The sequence below is a fragment of the Pituophis catenifer genome, unplaced genomic scaffold (assembly GCF_029215685.1).
Source record: "Pituophis catenifer annectens isolate HBS135680 unplaced genomic scaffold, rPitCat1.0.hap2 SCAF_1, whole genome shotgun sequence".
NCBI classification, from domain to species: Eukaryota; Metazoa; Chordata; class Lepidosauria; order Squamata; family Colubridae; genus Pituophis; species Pituophis catenifer.
The window spans coordinates 284,213,954-284,233,251 of NW_027256881.1; the positions used below are offsets into that span (position 1 = coordinate 284,213,954).

Below are 19,298 nucleotides of genomic sequence, written 5' to 3' on the forward strand. Positions count from 1 at the left end.
GATCCCAGGATGAAAACGGGGCGGTTTTGTTTTCCCAGAAACCTGTCCGAAAGCTTCAGTGCTCGAATTCTCGCAACTCGATTAGGTAAAAGCGAAAGACGAACAGGCGTCTTCTCCAATGAGCGGGGAGAGAGAGGGGGGGTCCCGGCCCTTGCTAACCACCCAGACACGAGCTCAACGGGGGGGTGCCAATCAGCGCAGTAGGAAGACGGGAGCTAAGTTTGAATCTTTGGCGGGAGGCTGTGATGTCCATACGGAAGAAACTGCGGCTTCTGTTTGAGGAGCCCCAGGTGGGCGGCACAATCACGGTAGAACGGGCAGGACCCGGGACGAGGCCCGGTTGCCAAGCTCAGCAAAGCTCAACGAAGCGGGAAAGCCGCGGGGAGCGAGTCCCGGGCGCTCGGGGACTCAGGCTGGAGGACTGCGTGGTCTATCAGTGCCGGCGCTGCCGGGTCGTATTAGGAGACTCGCTCCACTTGTGCGCGCAGGAGGAGAAACTCCGCCTTTTTGTTTGTTTCAGTGAGTTGATCGGGTGTTTTGCCACGCAGAATGAACACGCTAAAGTCGAACTCCCAGGAGGTGCGAATCGGCGAAGTTTCGAGGGGCACCGAAACTTAGTAAGGCAGTAGGAAAATGCGAGTCGGTCTGCACCAAGGATGCTTATGAGGCTCTCGCTGGCCCAAGACATACACGTGTTGTGCTTATTAAGTGTGAAACGGTCCGTGGCCATTTGTCTCCGGAAAGTGGAGGGTGTGTGTGTGTGCAGGTGTGTGTAAGAGCAAAACATCGACCTTGATTTGGAATCTAAATTTTAGTTGCGTTTTCCTCTAACTAGTTAGCATAATGATTTGTTCGTCACTTTTCCCCCTGTAGATAAGCGTCATTAATGACTGAGCCTTGAAACTGATTTTCTCAGAAACTATTGTTATAGTTATGTTCAGTAATGTGAACGGATATGTGATAGATATGATAGATATGAGCCTTGGTGGTGTAGCAGACTAAAGCACTGTTAAGTAAAACCAGCTGCCTGCAATTACTGCAAGTTCAAATGTCACCAGGCTCAAGATTGACTCAGCCTTCCATCCTTTCAAGATAGGTAAAATGAGGACCCAGTTTGTGGGGGCAATAAGCTGACTTTGTATAAAAAAGAACACCGCTGGGGGGGGGGGCAAAAGCCCTACTAAGCATGAAGGCTATTGCTTAACGCATTGTAAGCCGCCCTGAGTCTCCGGAAAAGGGCGGCATATAAATCGAACCAATAAATAAATAAATAAATGTGGCATACCCGTAGCCAAATAAGCGGCTGATCTAAAAGCAATGCTAGGCATTCCAAAGTGCTTGCTTAACGACTTGACCATTTCACCGTCAATGTAAATGACAGGAATCGTGGAATTTCAACTGTATAACTTCTTGTGTCAGAATAATGAGACTGATTGTCTCCTTCGGATCAAACCAATAGATCCTTAACGTGATAATATAGCTCCCATAAATTATAAGTACTAAATACTAATACTTGTATTTTGAACATTTTATGGATGAGGGACAAACAGTCTTGCTACCCTGCTTTAATTATTTAGACATTTAAATTTTGGGCATCCCTAAATTTAACAAAGGATTCTAAAACGAATCTTTTTCTCTTTAGATAGATAGGCGTGCATGTTTTATTTCATACACATGCTTATTCTGAAGGAGATCCTTACAATAATTCAGGGAGATTAGTTGGGTAATGTGTAACTGCACTGGTTATACAACTTAGTATTTGGAACGTATATTTTGATTTTAGCTTGATACATGATCCATTATATATTTATTCAGTTTGTATAGCTGCTCATTTCTGAGTGGGCAATGAATCAAAATACTTAACCAGTTAAACACAATATAAAAATAACTAAAAAGAAACAGTAGAGCCCAAAAGATATCATAATCCATAGGTATCAACATAACAAGAAAACAGGACCCTCCACACACTCAGGACCCCAGGCTCCAAGACAGGTTTCAAGGTCTTCCAAAAGGAAGTAGGTTCAGGCCATTCTAATCTCAGGAAGAAGTATGTTACAGAGGGCAAGTATTACCAGAGAAAATTTATACCTCCTATTTCCCACCAGCTGACATTTGGCTGACAGAATCTGGAGCATGTTCATTCTGCTGGACCAAATAAATGTATAGACAGACTGGATTGAATAAGTAGAAACAACTGGGAGAAAATAGTCCCACAGGTAACCTAGTCCCAAGCTATGAAGGGCTTTAAAGGTGACAACCATCTGGTAGATGAGATCTCGGAACCACTGTACAAAATCTTTCAGAGCTCCTGGAGCCCAGGGAAACTACCAGAGGACTGGGAAAGAGTTGTGGTTTCAATTTTCAAAAAGGGAAAAAAGAGATTCCAGGAAGCTACAGACTAATTGGCTTGCTATCAATACCTGGGAAAATCCTGGAAAAGATAAGCAAGCAGTTTTGTGAGCACCTAGAAATTACTAGAAATCTGCGTGGGTTTGTTAAAAACAGGTCATATCAAATAAACCTTATTGCCTTCTTTGATAAACTGACTAAATTAGTGGACCAAGGAAATACTGTCGATATAGTATACTTAGACTTCAGTAAAGCATTTGATAAAGTGAACCAGAGCCTACTTGGTAAGTTAGAACAATGTGGGATAGACAGTATCACCACCAGACGGAGTTGCGGTAGGCTGACCAACCACACTGTGTAGTCCTCAATGGAATTACAGCTACAAGGAGAGAAACATGCAGTGGGGTACCTCTGTCTTGGGCCCAATAGCTTCATAAAAGACCTAGATGAGGGAATTGAAAGAGTGCTCATCAAATTGTGGATGACACAAAGCTTGGGGGGAATTGCTAACATTTTGGAAGATAGACTCAAGATTTGGAAGGATCTTGACAGATTTGAGTATTCAACATAATGCATTTCATGAGTGAAAAAAGCAAGGTCCTCACTTAGGAAAAACCAGCTGCACAGGATAGACAATACCTGGCTCAACTATTGTGCCTGTGAGAGAGCTCTAGGTGTCCTGGTGGACCACCGCTTAAGTATGAGTCATCAGAGTATTGCAGCTGCCATAAAAGCCTTTACAATCCTAGGCTGCATCAACAAAGGGATAGCATCAAGATTACGAGAAGTAATAGTACTGCTCTACTGCACTACCTAGTGAGGCCACATTTGGAATACCATGTCCAGTTCTGGTCATTATGATACTAAAAAAGATGCCGCAGGCCTAGAAAGAGTGGAGAGAAGAGCAACAAAGATAAGGGGTCTGGAGCTAAACTGTGCCATGAACGGCTAAGAGAACTACATATGTTTAGCCTAACAAAGCGAAGGCTTAATGGAAACCTTGCAGCAGTCTTCACTTGAATACTTGAAGGGCTGTCACAGAGGAGGGGGCCAATTTATTCTTCATAGCACCTGAGGGCAGGACAAGAAGCAATGGCTGGAAGCTTGTCAGGGAGATCCTACCGAGAAATAAGGAATTTCCTGACAGTGAGAATGATTAATCAATGGCTTGCTTCCTGGAACTATGGGTGCCTCATTACTGGAGATTTTCAAGAAAAGATTGGAGAACCATTTGTCTGGGATGGTATAAGGACTCCTGCCTTGGCAGGAGGTTGGACTAGAAGACCTCAGAAGTCTCTTCTAGCTGTATGATTCTATCGCCTTGAATAGTACCCAGACACCCACTGGCAACTAATGTAGCTCATAAAGCAATATTGTTATCAGTACCAAATAGCTGACGTTATTTACAACTTGTGCAACTGCATTCTGTACCAGCTGAAGTTTTTAAATGTTATTTAGGGGCAGCTCTGTGTAGAGTGTACTAATTCAAAAGGAAGTCATGAGAACATGAATGACAGTGAGCAGAGCCTCCCAGTTCAGGAATGAGCACAATTGATGCACAGCCCGAAGGTGTGCAAAAGTCCTCTTAACCACGGCTATCACCTGCTCTTCTAGGAGAAGCCAAGAGTACAAGAGGAGCCCCTCAGATTGATTCCCAAGTCAGTCTTGAGGCAATGCTACCTCATCTAGGACCAGATGTGGAAAAACCTTGGCACCGGAAGGCCCAAGCACCCATTTGGTGTCCGATGTACAAGTAGCATATAAATTACTGTAATAAATAAGAGCAGGCTATTTTGTTTAGAGCACAACAGAAATTGCAGATTGGGTTTTTTAGACAACCCTATTTTCCCCAAAATAAGACATCCCCTGATAATAAGCCCAACCAGACTTTTGAGTGCATGGCAATAAGGCCAACCGCTTATTTCAAGGTTTAAAAAAAATATAAGACAGGGTCTTATTTTCGGGGAAACACAGTACCTTTTCTTTGTGGTTACTCTCACTTTATTTTTTATTGAGAGAAAGGTCTTTCAATACATTTGGAATGGAAAGTTTATTCAGAATAAATCAAATCAAATCAAGCCTTTATTGTCAATGCACAACATGTGTATAATGAGATTTGAACGAGCATCCCTTGGTGCAGTCCCCCCGAAACACAGACTACATCTCAATAACTCAATAAATAAAAGAAAAAGAAATCCCTATACCCAAATAAATAATAACTAGCACACATTCCCATATACATATGGATATAATATCATATTACACCGGTATGAACATGTTGCACGTTGCCTAGGGACAGTGTATGACATCCAAAGGTCAGGTGATGCGTGTGTGTCATCTACCAATAGCTGTCTCTTTTCTTGCAACCCAAGAGGCTAGAAAGATTGTGGGCTCTTTTGTTTGATGGGATTTTTTTTTTATTTTTTTTTTTTGCAAAATTAAAAAGTATAGTTGCCTAAACTAAAAAGTAATAGTTTTGGGAACCTTTTATTGCTAATATCAAGACATGAGGTTGGTCAATTCTTGTTACAAAAATGATCCCAAAAAGTGGATTCTCCACTTGTGGGAAACCACTAAGACGAAAAAAAAATGTTTGTATCAGGGTGGATTTGATTTAAATCGAGTTGATTTAAATCACAATTTAAATCATGATTTAAATCACTAGTAAAAAGGCTCCATTTAAATCAACTCGATTTAAATCATAATTTTTAAAGAGTAACTGTCATCTCTGCTACTCCTTTGGCCCACTGTTGACTCACTGATAGTCCCAGTGTTGCAGAATATACAGCCTCATGCTACATAACTAAGCTCCATTTCATGCTGAATAAACTAAATTATTTATGTATCTTAAATAGAAAACTATCTTACAATAGATTTTTATCCCAAAAGTTTTTTATTAAAATAAATTTGATAAAAATCAAAAAAATCCGATTTAAATAAAAAAAATCCGATTTTTTTAAAAAAAATCATTGATTTTTATCCACCCTGGTTTGTATTGCTGATATTCCAGTGCTGCCCTTATTTTCTGCAGAGGTCACAAAAGATGTTATTGTGGAAGACGACTTGATGGTCTGTGTTGAAGGAGACCTCATTGGCTGGTGGGTATCTTTTTGAAAACCTTTCCAATGTTTACTTGTGATTTAGTTAAGTGTTTTGAATGCCTGTAAGACAACAACATAACCTTAAAACACATGCAGATTTTTTTAACCAAAAAAACCCCAACCCAAATATGCTAAGAGAAGGAAAGCATTTTTGCCTTTACTCTAGAAATTTTCTACCTTTATCATATTTAAAATAACATGCTTAAATTTCAAATGCTCTATCTGATTTTACATATAAAGTTTTTGCCATAGATCTTATGTATCATATTTCATTGACATTTGTGATTGCTAATATTCTTAGTTTTTTGAATGCTCATCTCCTCTAGAGTTCATCCTTACCTGGTAACCATTTTTTGATATATCTTCATGAAATTGTCTGTCTCATATCCAGCCAAAAACGGCCATATATGAACATTGACTTCATCTATTCCACTTTTAAAGTCATATTTTATATCTTCAGACACAAATTTTGCAATAGATCTTACTATCATACTTACTGCAGGGGTGGGTTCTACTTACCTTAACTACCGATTTGCAGCGGGGCTAACATTCTTAATGTAACACCACTGCTCCATGAGCTGCATTGGCTGTTGGTAATCACCTTTAAAGCCCTTCATGGCATGGGCCCAGGTTACTTGAGGGACCGTCTCATCTCAAAGGGATTGACCTGCCCCATCCTTGCCAGCAGAAGAGGCATGCTGTGGACCCCTGTCAGCCTGATTATTTCAGGAGGGATCCAGGAAAATGGCCTTTTCTTCCGTTTCACCTGCCCTGTGGAACATCTTGCCCCTGGTGTGAGGTGGGCTCTGACCCTCCTGACTGAAAGAACCTTAAAACTTTGCCATTTAACTTAGGACCCCAGTGGGTGAGTATCACTGTGGAGGTGGTTGATTGATTAACAACAGATCCCCCGCCCCCATCTTTTAATTGGATTGTGGTATTCTAAATTTTATATTAACTTATTTATGTTTTTAGTTTATATAGGTTTTTTTTACCATTGTAAGTCGCTCAAAGTTATCTTGAGGTAAGATGGGCGAGTGACTGATAAATTTTATAAATAAATAAACAAATAGGGGATAATCTGGTTTACATTAATCATTTATGGACATTCTCCCTTTGCTCTGGTGTTGAGATGTGCCCTCCATGGTCAATATAGCTGCAGGAGACAGTGGCCTGCATCACTGCTTTCTGAAGCACTTGCCAAGTGTCAGCTCCTTATAAACATAGGCTTAGTGTTCTAAAGTTATGTAAGCTTAGAATATGTCTATAATTCTTGAACTGTTTACTATTTCTGTTGGAGTCCTCAAGGAAATTGGTTTTTTGCCAATAACATGATGGGCAGTTCAATAGAAATCTTAGTCAGTGCCTGGAATGTACTCACGGACATCAACCCATACTCATGGATTTGTCAGAAAAAGCCCAATATGTATATACTGTGTTCCCCTGAAAATAAGACCCTGTCTTATGTTTTTTTGAACCCTGAAATAACCGCTTGGCCTTATTGCCATGTGCTCAAAAGCCCAATTGGGCTTATTATCAGAGGATGTCTTATTTGGGGGGAAACAGGCACCCTGCAGGGGTGACAAAGAGTGGAGGGGTGCCCTGCAGGTCGTGGAGAGCAGTGGCTCTCCTGACACTGTTTTAATGATAATGTTATTGGAATGGGAAACTAAAATGTTGAACAACTAAATAATGAAGGCCTATATTTTATCACAAATACGTATAATAACATAATTATATAAGCATGATCTAAATAACAAATAATATCAATACTATCATGTTCATGTATTTATATTGATATATATTCATAGATAGATAGATAGATAGATAGATTTAAAGATATACAGACTAAAGATTTATGGAACATAATCTGGAATGTTTAACTGATTTCATGTTCTCTTTTTCTTCCAGCACCTACAACACATTACGTTGTCAGTCCTGTCAACTAGACATTGGCTTTATCCTCTATAGTTCAAAGTCACTGGCTTACCTGCGAGGCCTCTTTTGCCTTTTTAAGGACAACATCACATGGTTAGTATTCTTCAAATGCATATTGAATTATGTTGGTATGTTGGCTGTTAGTATCTTGTATATGCAGTCTTTGGCTGTTATATAAAAATATTTAGTTATATTGTACCAAATTTTTTTTCAATGTTCATCTCACCAATAGTTCATCCTTAACTGGTAATAATTTTTTGATGTCATGTGCTTAGAAAGTTGTCCTCATTTCATATCCAACCCAAAACAGATTTATATAAGAGTAGTCTTTAGCTGTTCAAATTTTAAAGTTATATTTTGCACAGATTCAGATTTTACAATAGATCTTATCTAGCATACTTCATTGACAATATGGTTGCTAATATGAATAGAACTGGGTTACTTTAATCAGCTATGGATATATTTCTGCTCTGGCCATATGGCTGCAGGAAAGACAGAGGCACCAGCCTGTAGTGCTAGACATTTGTCTAGAAATAGGAGTAGCATTCTCTTAAAGTTCTGGTCCTGTACTGTGTAATTTAAACCATCACTGGATACCTTACATCAGGGGTGTCAAACTTGATTTCATTGAGGGTCGCATCAAGGTTGTGTTTGACCTTGGAGGGCCGGGGTGGTGGTAGTGTGTGGCCAGGGGTGGGCATGGGCATGGGCATGGCCAGGGGTGGGCGTGGGCATGGTGGGCATTTGACCACAGGCTCAAGATGCTTTTTTTCCCTTCTTTCTTTCCACAGTTCTTTACTATAACTATTTTCCTATCTCTTCTACTAGATATTACTGGCAAACATTTATTACTTATTCTTCATAGTCCACTAAACATTTTATTTCTAAATTTATACCTCATTGTTTCATAGTAAATTGCTTTTCCAGGTAGAAAAGCTATTTATTCTATTGTATTTTTATTATTCAACTAATAATAATAATACAATAGATTTATTTATTTATTTATTTATTTGTTTATCAAATTTCTATACCGCCCTACTCCCGGAGGACTCAGGGCGGTGAACAGCCAAGATAAAATACAGATAATATAAACATTAAAAATCCATTAAAATTAAATAACTTGATAAAACAGCACAGGTAAATTTCCAGGATAGTAAATAAAAATGGCTGTCAATTATAGATTGATTGATTGATTGATTGTAGATTAAATGGACCTGTCAACTTGTGAAGCATTCCTGACCTGCTCTCGAGTTGCCATAGGCAGGGGGATGGGAAAACTGAGCCTCGCAGCTACATCGAGGAACTTCCATTTCAGTCAAAACAAAGCACATTCTAGCGGCAGCGTCAAGGTCATCTCCACGGGGGCCCACAGTGGCCAGAAGGAGTGACTTCTACAACCCGTGAAATTGCTTCATTGGGGAGTATATAACAGTAACAGAGTTGGAAGGGACCTTGGAGGTCATCTAGTCCAACCCCCTGCTCACGCAGGAGACCTGTACTAGGGATTCGAACCATTGAATTGAAGCATTGGTTGGAACCTTGACACCTACAGTATGTAAAATCTGGCATTAAACTGTAGTATTAACATAGGATGTTGCTTGTTTTCTATCCAGATCAGGCACTTACTTGAGGCGACATAATTGTAATCCAATCCAACCCAATCCTCCTCTAAAAATGGGCCATGCGTGGCCCCCATGGGGTCCATTTTTGGCCTCCTGCAGCACTCTGCTGGGCGAAAACGGGCCATGCTGCTGAAGGCCATGGAGGCTGAAAACGTGCAGCCTGTTTTCAGCCAACAGTGCTACTGGAGGCCAAAAATGGGCCTTGTGGGCCTCTGCACAGCCCATTTTCAGCTGGCAGAGTGCTGCAGGAGGCCGAGGGGGCTGAAAATGGGCTGCGGGAGGCACCACAGGTCAGTCTTTTGATATTTCCAGGTCAGAAGAGTGCTGCTGGAGGCCAAAAGCGGGCCGCGTGGGGGCCGTTTGGGGCCTCCATGCAGCCCATTTTCAGCCGGGAGAGTGCTTCAGGAGGCCATGGAGGCCGAAAATGGGCCGGTCCTTTGATATTTCCAGGCCGCCTCCGTGGGCCAGATTTAAGCAACCCGCAGGCCACATCTGGCCTGCAGGCCTTGAGTTTGACACCCTTGCCTTACATCATTTTTTTTCTTTTATTAACAGGGAGGTTCATGTGATTGCACTTCTGCTTTTATTACTTTGAATTGGGGCAGTGCCATTTTGGCTTTATGGCTTCATAGGCTATTTCCATGTGCCACCATTCACAATTGGACTTGTTGCTAGGCTTTCCATTTCCTTATAGTGCTAGTAAAGATAGAGCTCACTTGTTGCCAATTACGGTACTCCTTTCTACTTTACCTTGTGTCCCTACTTTATGTCTGCAACCTGTTAGCTAAGTGTTCCCTCAAAAAAAGCACTAGATTTACATTCAGGATTAATTAGTCTGCATTAACAGGTCACAAAGTCAGAGCACCTAAGTACCTGCAGCTTGTTAATCAGATAACTGAATGTGCCATTTCAAGAATTCCCTATGGTCACCTAACCCTTCTCCTCCACATTTTAAGGATGGCAACTGCTGATTTCTCTGATAGCAGTGGGTTCTTGCTACAAGGGGCAGTAAAAACTTGGAGAATTTACCAAACACTATTCTTAAAACAGGACTGCATCAGTTGCCAGCTCCTTACTGTGACAGAAAATGGCTCAGCAGTCAGAAAATCTTTTGCCAATGTATTTCTCTTCTGGCTCAGGGATTAATGGATAGCACTTTTAACCATAGCCATCTTTCTATGTCTTAATTTTTTAAACTAAATTTAAATTGGGAAAACCATTAACTTTTATTTTATATATAATTAGAAGATGCCGTAAACTTTTGTTTTGTATTGTTTTGTTGCTTCTTGAAGCTAAATTCATTCTATTTTTATTCCCATTTTATCCAAAAAAGTCCCTCTGGGAATCTGGTATGAACCTTCCCTTAAGTGGTATTACAGTAATAGTTACTGTAATAGTTATAAGTCCAGAATCATCTCAAGAACTTAACCACTGGGCAGCAATTTCAAACGCAGGGTTTTTGTTTCCCTTAGCATCAAGGTGAGATATAAATAATTAGGATTTAAAATGCAGTATACGTTCATTTAAAGTGAAATCTGTCAGAATATATTGTAATGTCAATACATTTATATGGGTATAATAAAACTATTATGTCGACAAAGTATTGCTGTATTGGTGAAGACCTGAGTAGTGGTAGCCATAATAATACTGTATATTTTGCTAAACCAGCCATAAGCTGAGGGTGTATACTGGTATTTGATTTTTTCCTATAAACGATGCTGCACTTCAATGATTAGATAGCCTAGACATGGGTATCTGGATATAGATCTTTTTAACTTTCATATTTTATAGTGTTTTTTAATCTAGATGAAATGTTTATATATATAAACATTTCTTGAAGTCTAATTTTGTGGAGAAAAATTCCCTGAGTTAAGCACTGTAAACTGTTCATTTTCTTTTTAATGAGTCAATATTAAAATATTTTTAACATTGGTTTAGTTATTTGCTACAAACTACTGCTACAGTAGAAGCTTCAAAAGTAACCTGTCCTGTTGTGAGCCTAAAGGAACATGTAGAGAAAGTAAGTGTTTTCTGGCTTTAGTTTTTTAAAATCTATATCTGTAGAAATTGGAATGTATTTGTATTTATTTGATTTATATTTATACTATCCTTTATATTTATATGATTTATATTTATACTATAAGGAATGAAAAAAGATTATAGTAGAAAACATATTAGGTACTCTGTCCTCTGTTTAGTTTCTTCGGGTTTTGCCACAAGCAATAATAGACCAGAAATTGTTCCATGTGTAGATATGTCAGCATTACTCCCCCACCCCCACCCCCCCCCCATAAAAAATAGGGTGGGAAAAGATTGTGCTACAGTGCATCGCAAATGGCATGGATCATGTTGAAACAGACCAGGCTTATCTAGCTAATTGTGACTTCATGGCAGATTTTAATATATAACTCTTTACTTTTCCATACAATGTCCACTATCTAAATTAAAGATTCTTGTATAACTATAATATGAATCATGATGTTAGTTCAGGATTGGAAAGAACATAAAGGCCCATTTTTCTTCTGTCAGTTGAAGTGTTATGACAATTTTTTACCAAATAGTGGGAGTTTATTGTCTCCCACCTCTTCCCCAAATTAAAAACTGGTTCCAATGGATTAAGGGTGGAAATAAGAATGAAGAACTCTCACTTCCTTTCCCAACGGTTAATACTTCAGCAGGACAAACATGCCTTTTCTAGTAACATTACTTCAGTGAGTGACCCTAGAAAAGTAGATGACTGAATTGCATTTCCCTCAGATGTTGATCAGCCATGCTTCAGTTTAACAAATTAGTCTTTGACACTAAAATTCTCATATTATTATATTATGCAGTTGAATACTGAAGGTATTAAAAGAAAGAATTCAATTTCTGCAGTATTGCTTATATGAATGTTTTTAAGTTACAATATAACATTGGTCATTTTAAAAGTATTTGTAAAAAAGTCAATTTGCTTAATATTCTGTATTACATTCTTTTTACACTTAGTTCTTTATTTGTAGTTAAAAGAGAGTCTTGTACAAGTTCATATGCGCGTGGAACTGCTAATTAAGAAACTAGAAGAATTCAATCAACAAAGGATTACATATGAGAAGGAGAGCTGTAAAGGAAAACCATATGGATACACAAATAGAAAGCTGAACAGTTAACTTTTTAGAGTTGCCTACCTCAACTAATTGTTTTATAATAACTTGTGTTTGTAACTGAATGTAAATTAATATGGCTTTAGACTGGCAAATTGGTGATACAAAATTGTTTCCTTTTCTAGCACGCTCAAGGGCATATAGTGTTTGAGCCTGAACAGCTATCCCAAATCATTTAACTCCTACATGCAAATATTTCTATATACTCTAACAAAAACCTTTAAATAGTGCAAAACTGCCCTAAGATTGCATTGTGAACATATTGGAAACTAGATAGTCTAGCTGAAAGAAATAAACATTTACTTTGTACATTCCTTTAGAGGTTATCTTGTTTTTTTTACATTTGAGAAAGATATGTTCTCAGGACTCAGCTATAAATTGTATTTAGTAACATTAAAATTGGTCAAAAAGTGAAACATTTTAAATACTAGAGTAACATTTTACCAGAAACATTTTAAATTATTGCCAAACTACCAAAAGTAACGACGTTTGAGGAAATAACACTTTTTAATTATGGGGAAACCATTATGAAATCACTAATGTGCATTGTAATGTGTTTGTTAGGTTTTCCTTTTGTCAGAAGGCTTACAGCCAGAAAACTCAATTTCCTGGTTATTGTACTTTCAAGATTGAAATATAGGCAGCAGTGGATGTAGTATGTTTTTTTTTCAGCAAGTATGCATAGGACTTATATCCATAAAATATTAAAAAATGATTTTTTAGTCAAACTGGTCAGTATCAATCTAGTCAGTAGAAGCAAATGCTAAGTTTTTCTGCAATTACCCTGAGGTAATTACTTCTTGCTGCCTAGTTTGGAAGTAGAAACTAAACAAGTTTCACTTTCCAATGAACAAGAATATAGGAACTCTGATTAATTGTAATGATTACATACAAGAATTCCAACAAGTACCTTTACATACGTATTTTTAGATATTCAATTTTTGGTAACAAACTCTTGGCCATTTCCTTTTTGTGAACATCCAGAAGCTTGTCTCTCATGAACAGCACTCTGTAGCTGTTCATGCTTTTGATATTCATCAGTCTTTACTTCAGGTTAGTATATACACACTAGGAATAACATTTCTGTACTTGTGCAGAGAATACACACAAAAACATCTGACCAAGTTTTAAAATATACAAATCAATGATTTTTTAACATAAACACATTCCCTTATATACTGAAGGCAAAGTGAAATGGTACAAGAGAATTTTGTACATTTAACTTTCTAGAAAGAAATGACACAGACATTTTAGTGCATTCTCAGCTCATGCTGCTTTATTGCTAAAAAATTATACACAGGTGCAGAGTTTCAAAGCTCATTTTTGAGCAATTATTGTTTACAGTGTCAAAAGAATACATTTAACACATTCCTTCCCTTCCCCAAATATGCATAGATATAAAAGCAAGCTGCCATCTGGAAAATATTAGGTATATACATAGACAAACTGTTCACATTGATAATGTATATAAGGGAGTAGATTATACTCTTATCCAGATGACTTTATCTGTTAGTAAAAGGCATACCTATCTGCCAATCATTTTGTAGATTATCTTCAAGACTTAACTTTTGCTACCAATTCTTCCCAGTTTTCAAACACCAGAATAACATTTTATTTTGGAAAAAAAGTATATCCATTTAGTAGCCCAGTCTTAAATTTTACTCTTTATAGTTGAAACACCTGCAAACAATGTACTATTGAAGTCAACTTTGGAAGGAAAAATTTAAAAATGAGAAACTTTATTTCACTTGTTAAAATGGTTTGCAAGACTTCAATCACAACTTCAATAGGTCTACCGGTAGTTAATATGAAATTACTGATTACCGCCAATGGTTGTGCAAAAATATGGTTGGAAATGTGTGTAACTGGGAAAGTTACAAAACCAAAAATGCACAATTATGTCTTAACAAATATTCACACCTAGAAAAAAGGTCAAACTTTGAGATACACTAGTACTTAGATAAGCCTTTTTGCAAACTAGTGCAATCTAAAGATTCAAACTTGAGATCTTTTTCACACATCTTAATAGGAAAAGTATGTGCCAACACAGACTTTGCTGCAACAGCTATGCTGCTATAATATTTCTAGTATCTACACGTTTTACTGCACCAATTTTTCAAAATTGAGTCTTATCAATCCTCTAGATCAGGGGTGTCAAACTTGATTTCATTGAGCGCCGCATTAGGGTTGTTTGACCTTGGAGGGTGAGGGCACAGGTGGGCGCAGCTCCCAGAGCTGTTTTTTCTGGCAGAGGGCTGCAGGCCATTGTGGCCAAAAACAGGGCGTTTTTGCTTGCAGAGGCACTCCGGGCTAGTCCTTTGGTGTTTCCAGGCCGGCCCCGCAGGCCAAATCTAAGCACCCCATGGGCTGCATCTAGCCCGCAGGCCTTGAGTGACACCCCTGCTCTAGATGATCAAAAAAGCTACACCCTATTTAAATACAGCTTGAACGAATACTTAAATATCTCTTATTTTCATAATGTAAATTATTGCTGGTTTGAAACCAGTTCATTTTAATCCAGCTGCCAAAGGTGGTGGTGGGGGGAAACTGAAAAGCTACATCTGTCTTAGAAAAATTAATACCTGAAAAGTATGGACAGCTTACTCATTTTAATTACTCATTGTTTTTTAGCTGCAACTAACTAACTGCTCTGGCTAAATTTACTATCTCTACTTAAAAATAACCACAAACCCTAAACTGCTTAGATCATTTTTATTGCCCCATTTGGGATTTACATATTCCCTTTTCTGTGCTCTGAAACTCTGCACCTTTTTTTGTTTGTACAACTGCAGCAACCAAGAAACCCAAATTGCCATTAACCATGTTCATATCATGTAGGCTCATGAGCTGCTATGAACTTGGTAAGAGACTAAAAGGGTTCATTCTACTGATTCCTTTTTCTAATACACAGTTTTGGCGTCATGCTTCGTCCCTTCTTTGTACATTTTGCCCCTTTACTAAAGAGGCAGCATGTTGTCTAAAAAAACTGAGAATCAAAGCAGTAAATTCAAGCTATTGGTATATTGGTTCCTATTGCTTCATAATGTATAAATGCATATATCAATTTACTGATAATAGCTATAACACTATACATTTTAATCATGCATAATTAGAATACTATCTCTAAAAAAAGACGGTTTGTGAGTCTATGTGCTTGTGCCAGTGGTTTTTCCCACACAAGTATTCCATTCTGATAGCTTTGTAACCTTATCTGTCTTCACCTGCACGGAAAAGAAAAGAATTGCAATATCCAGTCCTTAAGAAATACTACACTTTATGGAATATTTTTTGTGCTGTGACTTGGAAAACTTGGAAATTCCATCTAAAACCAGCTAGGAAGTGCTCACATTCAAAGCCTCCATCATTCATTTCCCATGTTCCTAGAATGAACTCAGTTCCTCTCTGAACAAATAGCTTTCTTCTCTAGAATGCAAGAAACAGTCACCCTAATCCTCCCATCACCAACATGCATTCTTTCTCTAATCATTTTCAGATTCCAATAATAAACCCATGCATAAGTGTACTTTTATTCCCCTTTATTAAGAGATACACCAATGTATTTATTCCAGCAATCTTTGTATAAATCTATGCACTATGCATAGCTATCATTTTTCCACATTTCTGGAACGGTTAAATTCCCTGCTTCTCTATGTATGGGCTTCTTTTGTAACCCATCCCAATCATACAAACTGAATGCAAAACCTCAATTCATCTTAGCTTCTCTAGATCTTGACTGAACCATCAAAGAACTACTTGCAATCTGTATTCCAAAAGCCTGTTTTTGAGAGCTATTTTCTGGCACCTTTGTGTCAATATTGTGCTTGAATTCTTACATGATTTATTGTTTTTCAAAGTGCAAAATAAAGGAAAATTTAAAAATCCAAAGGGAAGTCTATATTAAGAGGGATTTCACCATAAAATTTAGAGAGTAGGTGCTGATTAAAATATTTTTAAAAGTACTAAAATATTGACGGATGAAATGCAAGCTCTATGGAGTCTTTAATCAAGAATAGTATTAATGTTTCAATGAAACTGATCTGCAGTCAAAAATTAAGAGCTATCAAGAGAATTACAATCAAAGGAAAAACTACACAGAGAATAGGCAGATTAAGTACAATGAAGAGCCACTTAAGAATTTTCTCTCATGCATTTAGAATTATATTTCAGTATTAAATTTCCAGTAATACTATAGTTCCTTATCACTTAGATCAAGGCAGTAATGTACTCTAGGATGAGGCTGCGATTCAGATGCTTTAACAAGCAATTAACAACAGTCTAACTAGTTCTTCCAGAATAGCACCACATTCAAGTCTTTCATGCAATCCTGAGTCCTCACATTCATGACTCAGATTACGAGAGTAAAATTTTCTACGAGCCATGTTATATTCAGCCTAGCACCAGCTGAGCCAACAAAAAGATTTGTAAATTAGCTGTTCAAAATATGAGAGCAGTAAAAATTGTACTGATATAGATATGAGACACCTTTAGGATTCTGCAAATGGGTATTTAAATAATCACGTAGGCAAACACAGTAAGTGCAAATAATTTTCCAGGGTTAGAAAAATTGTTTCTGAGTTTAATGAATACCCCCTATCTATTATGTGATCAAAAGTCACCTAAACATATCAACTATTTGTCTACATAAATGTTGGATTAAACTTCTGAACATTTTAGAAAACTTGTGCTAATTTTCATTGATCAGTATAAATACGTAGAGCAGAAAGTTCTATAGAATGTGTATAAACATGCCCGTGTGTGTATATATGCATTTTATTTTAAAACTGCCACCTTATCCATGTAGGTAAACAATAGATATCAAAGAATGTAGAACAAAAATAAAAAGCCACTTTCTTTAAATATATGTCCCAGCCTTGCAAATGAATCTGGTCAATCGAACCCTGCTTAAGGCAGATTTCTATATTAGATTTAGTTTACTTGGTCTTCAGTTTGCACATGCATACAAAGTTAGTGCAACTGAATTTTAAATATAATTTTAAAGAGGTATAAACTGCGCTCTCTAGAATGATGAAAGTTTGCCAGGCAGTGACCTAAAACTTGCTATCCTCCTTCCATGTCTACAAGTAGCTTTATAAAATAAAAAAAGTGAAACCACATTAGATTTGCTTATAAAAGAAAATGAATAAAAGAATTATATAAGCACTACTTTTAGAGAAATTCACAATTTGGTTCAAAAATTTGGATCCCCAAACTCCTAAATTATATCCCTGGGTAGAACCCAGCCTCAAGGGTTCTTCATTACTTCAGAAATGATGATCAATTATCTACAAATATTCTGTGTTAAGTTTTCATCGGTTTCATATACAATAAACCTCTTTTTCTAATTATATCAATTTTTAAAAATAAAATTATTCTGGAATTTTTGCCAAGCTTTGCCCTGTAGCATTCAAGCACATTGTTTTGTGGTAGAGAGGAACTTACCAACCTTTTAATGAGAAATTCAACTTCCTGCAACACAGAGCACAGCAAACCTATTTGGTTAATACCATTTATTCTACTATACTATTCTTGCCAATGCAAGTTAGGTCCTATTACATGCAAACAGTTATTGCTACTAAAGTTCTATTTATTGTCTTCTTATGGCTTTATTTGCATCAGGGATTTCCCCCCCTACGTACTGTGCTATTTTGCATTCCAGTTTCAGAGGTATTTTTCCATCAATTCTCCCAATCATCAGCCCCATTTCATTCAATTATACTGCTGTTCACAAGAGAGCCCCAAAAGAGCTCAGGTCCTCACAATTCAACTCCAAACGACACACCTTGCCACTTTCATGAGAAAATAGAGAGAGAGAGAGAGAGATCTTTAAAAGTAATTCTGCAGTTCTCTGGGTTAACAGTTACAGTACAAGTATCATATTATGTTTTGCCAATAAAGAAATACAGACATCTTTTCTCTCATCAAGGTGGTCATTTATAGAGAAGTTCCTTTTTTTAAAAAAAGATGCAGTATCCCCTTTAAGCTAAAAGTAGCATTTAAACCGTAAAGATCTACAAAGAACTAGATTCATAACTTAAGTCTTGACTTGTTTAAACCAAAAATAAAGTTTTAGATGAGTTAACTAATTTCAGAAAAGGGGGAAAACCTACTAAGATTAATTACTGTAATATATAGATATTTGGATGCAAGAAATAAATTTGACTAAATATTTAATTAGTAAGAAAACAACAAATGCTTTATCAAAATAGCGAGGTAAGCAAAAAAATATATATGAGATTTTAATAATGAACAATGCTAATAACTTAGGTGCATTCAGAATTAGCTGTACAGTGATAGCATTTCTAGATTTGTCAATTTTGCAAGATGCTACTCTTGATTAATAGCTGCCCCATTGGCAGATATGTGCAAGCCCCAATCTATCATTCAGTTTCTACAAGCAACAGTTACACTGTAAAAGGTTACCCATTCCTGTCTTAATGCAAGCACAAAAACAACCAACAAATCTGATTCAAAAACATACCAAAACTTTTTGTGGAAAAAAGCATGAATGGGAAAGACTAGTCATATGCTTATTCTAGTCCCTAAAATTTAAGAATTTACACTATCAGTTATTTTTTTTTCTCATTATAGCAAAATATTCCATGATTCACAAGGGGTTTTGTTAAAGATTATTACTTCTATTAGGGTTTTTACATGCAGTTTAAGTGCACTCAAAATATACCTGGCTGATTAAAGATTATTTTCATGCAATCACTATGAAATTCACATCTCACTGATTCTATGCAGCAGTTTCTTCTACCATTGCCTAGAAAGGACACTGCATCTTTAGACCATGACCATAACCATGTCAGTTTCCTATAAGTTACATCATCAGCTTCATTAATTTGTCACTCTGAAATCGTAAAAAAGTACTACTAGGCTCATGCACCGATCCTAACATGGCACTACAGTTTTGCTACAAAGCACTAATGCTTATGGAACTATACACATTTTAAAATGGAAGACATTGGTGATTTTGTTGTTCTCAAACAACTTGTAACATTTTGTCCACAAGTATTAAAATATATTTATATGTATATATTATACTATTGCACATGCCCCATATTTGCTTCATCTTTCAGATGTGAAAGATTTCCTGCCAAGGTGGACAACAAATGAGTATGTAAAACTTAAAAAAAATATAAGGCAAT

The 19,298-nt window shown here is 37.1% G+C and overlaps 1 protein-coding gene across 1 annotated transcript; it reads left to right on the forward strand.

Moving 5' to 3' along the window:
• Positions 1-245: 245 nt before the first annotated feature.
• OIP5 (Opa interacting protein 5) lies at positions 246-12,509 on the forward strand. The gene is made up of 5 exons (XM_070931311.1): positions 246-519; positions 5,381-5,447; positions 7,362-7,481; positions 10,949-11,030; positions 12,010-12,509. Exons 1-5 carry the CDS (start codon positions 246-248, stop codon positions 12,154-12,156), a joined length of 690 nt encoding a protein of 229 aa, XP_070787412.1. The 3' UTR covers positions 12,157-12,509.
• Positions 12,510-19,298: the final 6,789 nt, after the last annotated feature.

Bases quoted from the DNA above. Each gene is read 5' to 3' on its own strand.
- OIP5 (XM_070931311.1), top strand. From the start codon at position 246: ATGTCCATACGGAAGAAACTGCGGCTTCTGTTTGAGGAGCCCCAGGTG. The intron at 520-5,380 runs GTGAGTTGATCG...TATTTTCTGCAG, and splicing joins CCGCCTTTTTGTTTGTTTCA to AGGTCACAAAAGATGTTATT. The intron at 7,482-10,948 runs GTTAGTATTCTT...ACATTGGTTTAG, and splicing joins TTTAAGGACAACATCACATG to TTATTTGCTACAAACTACTG.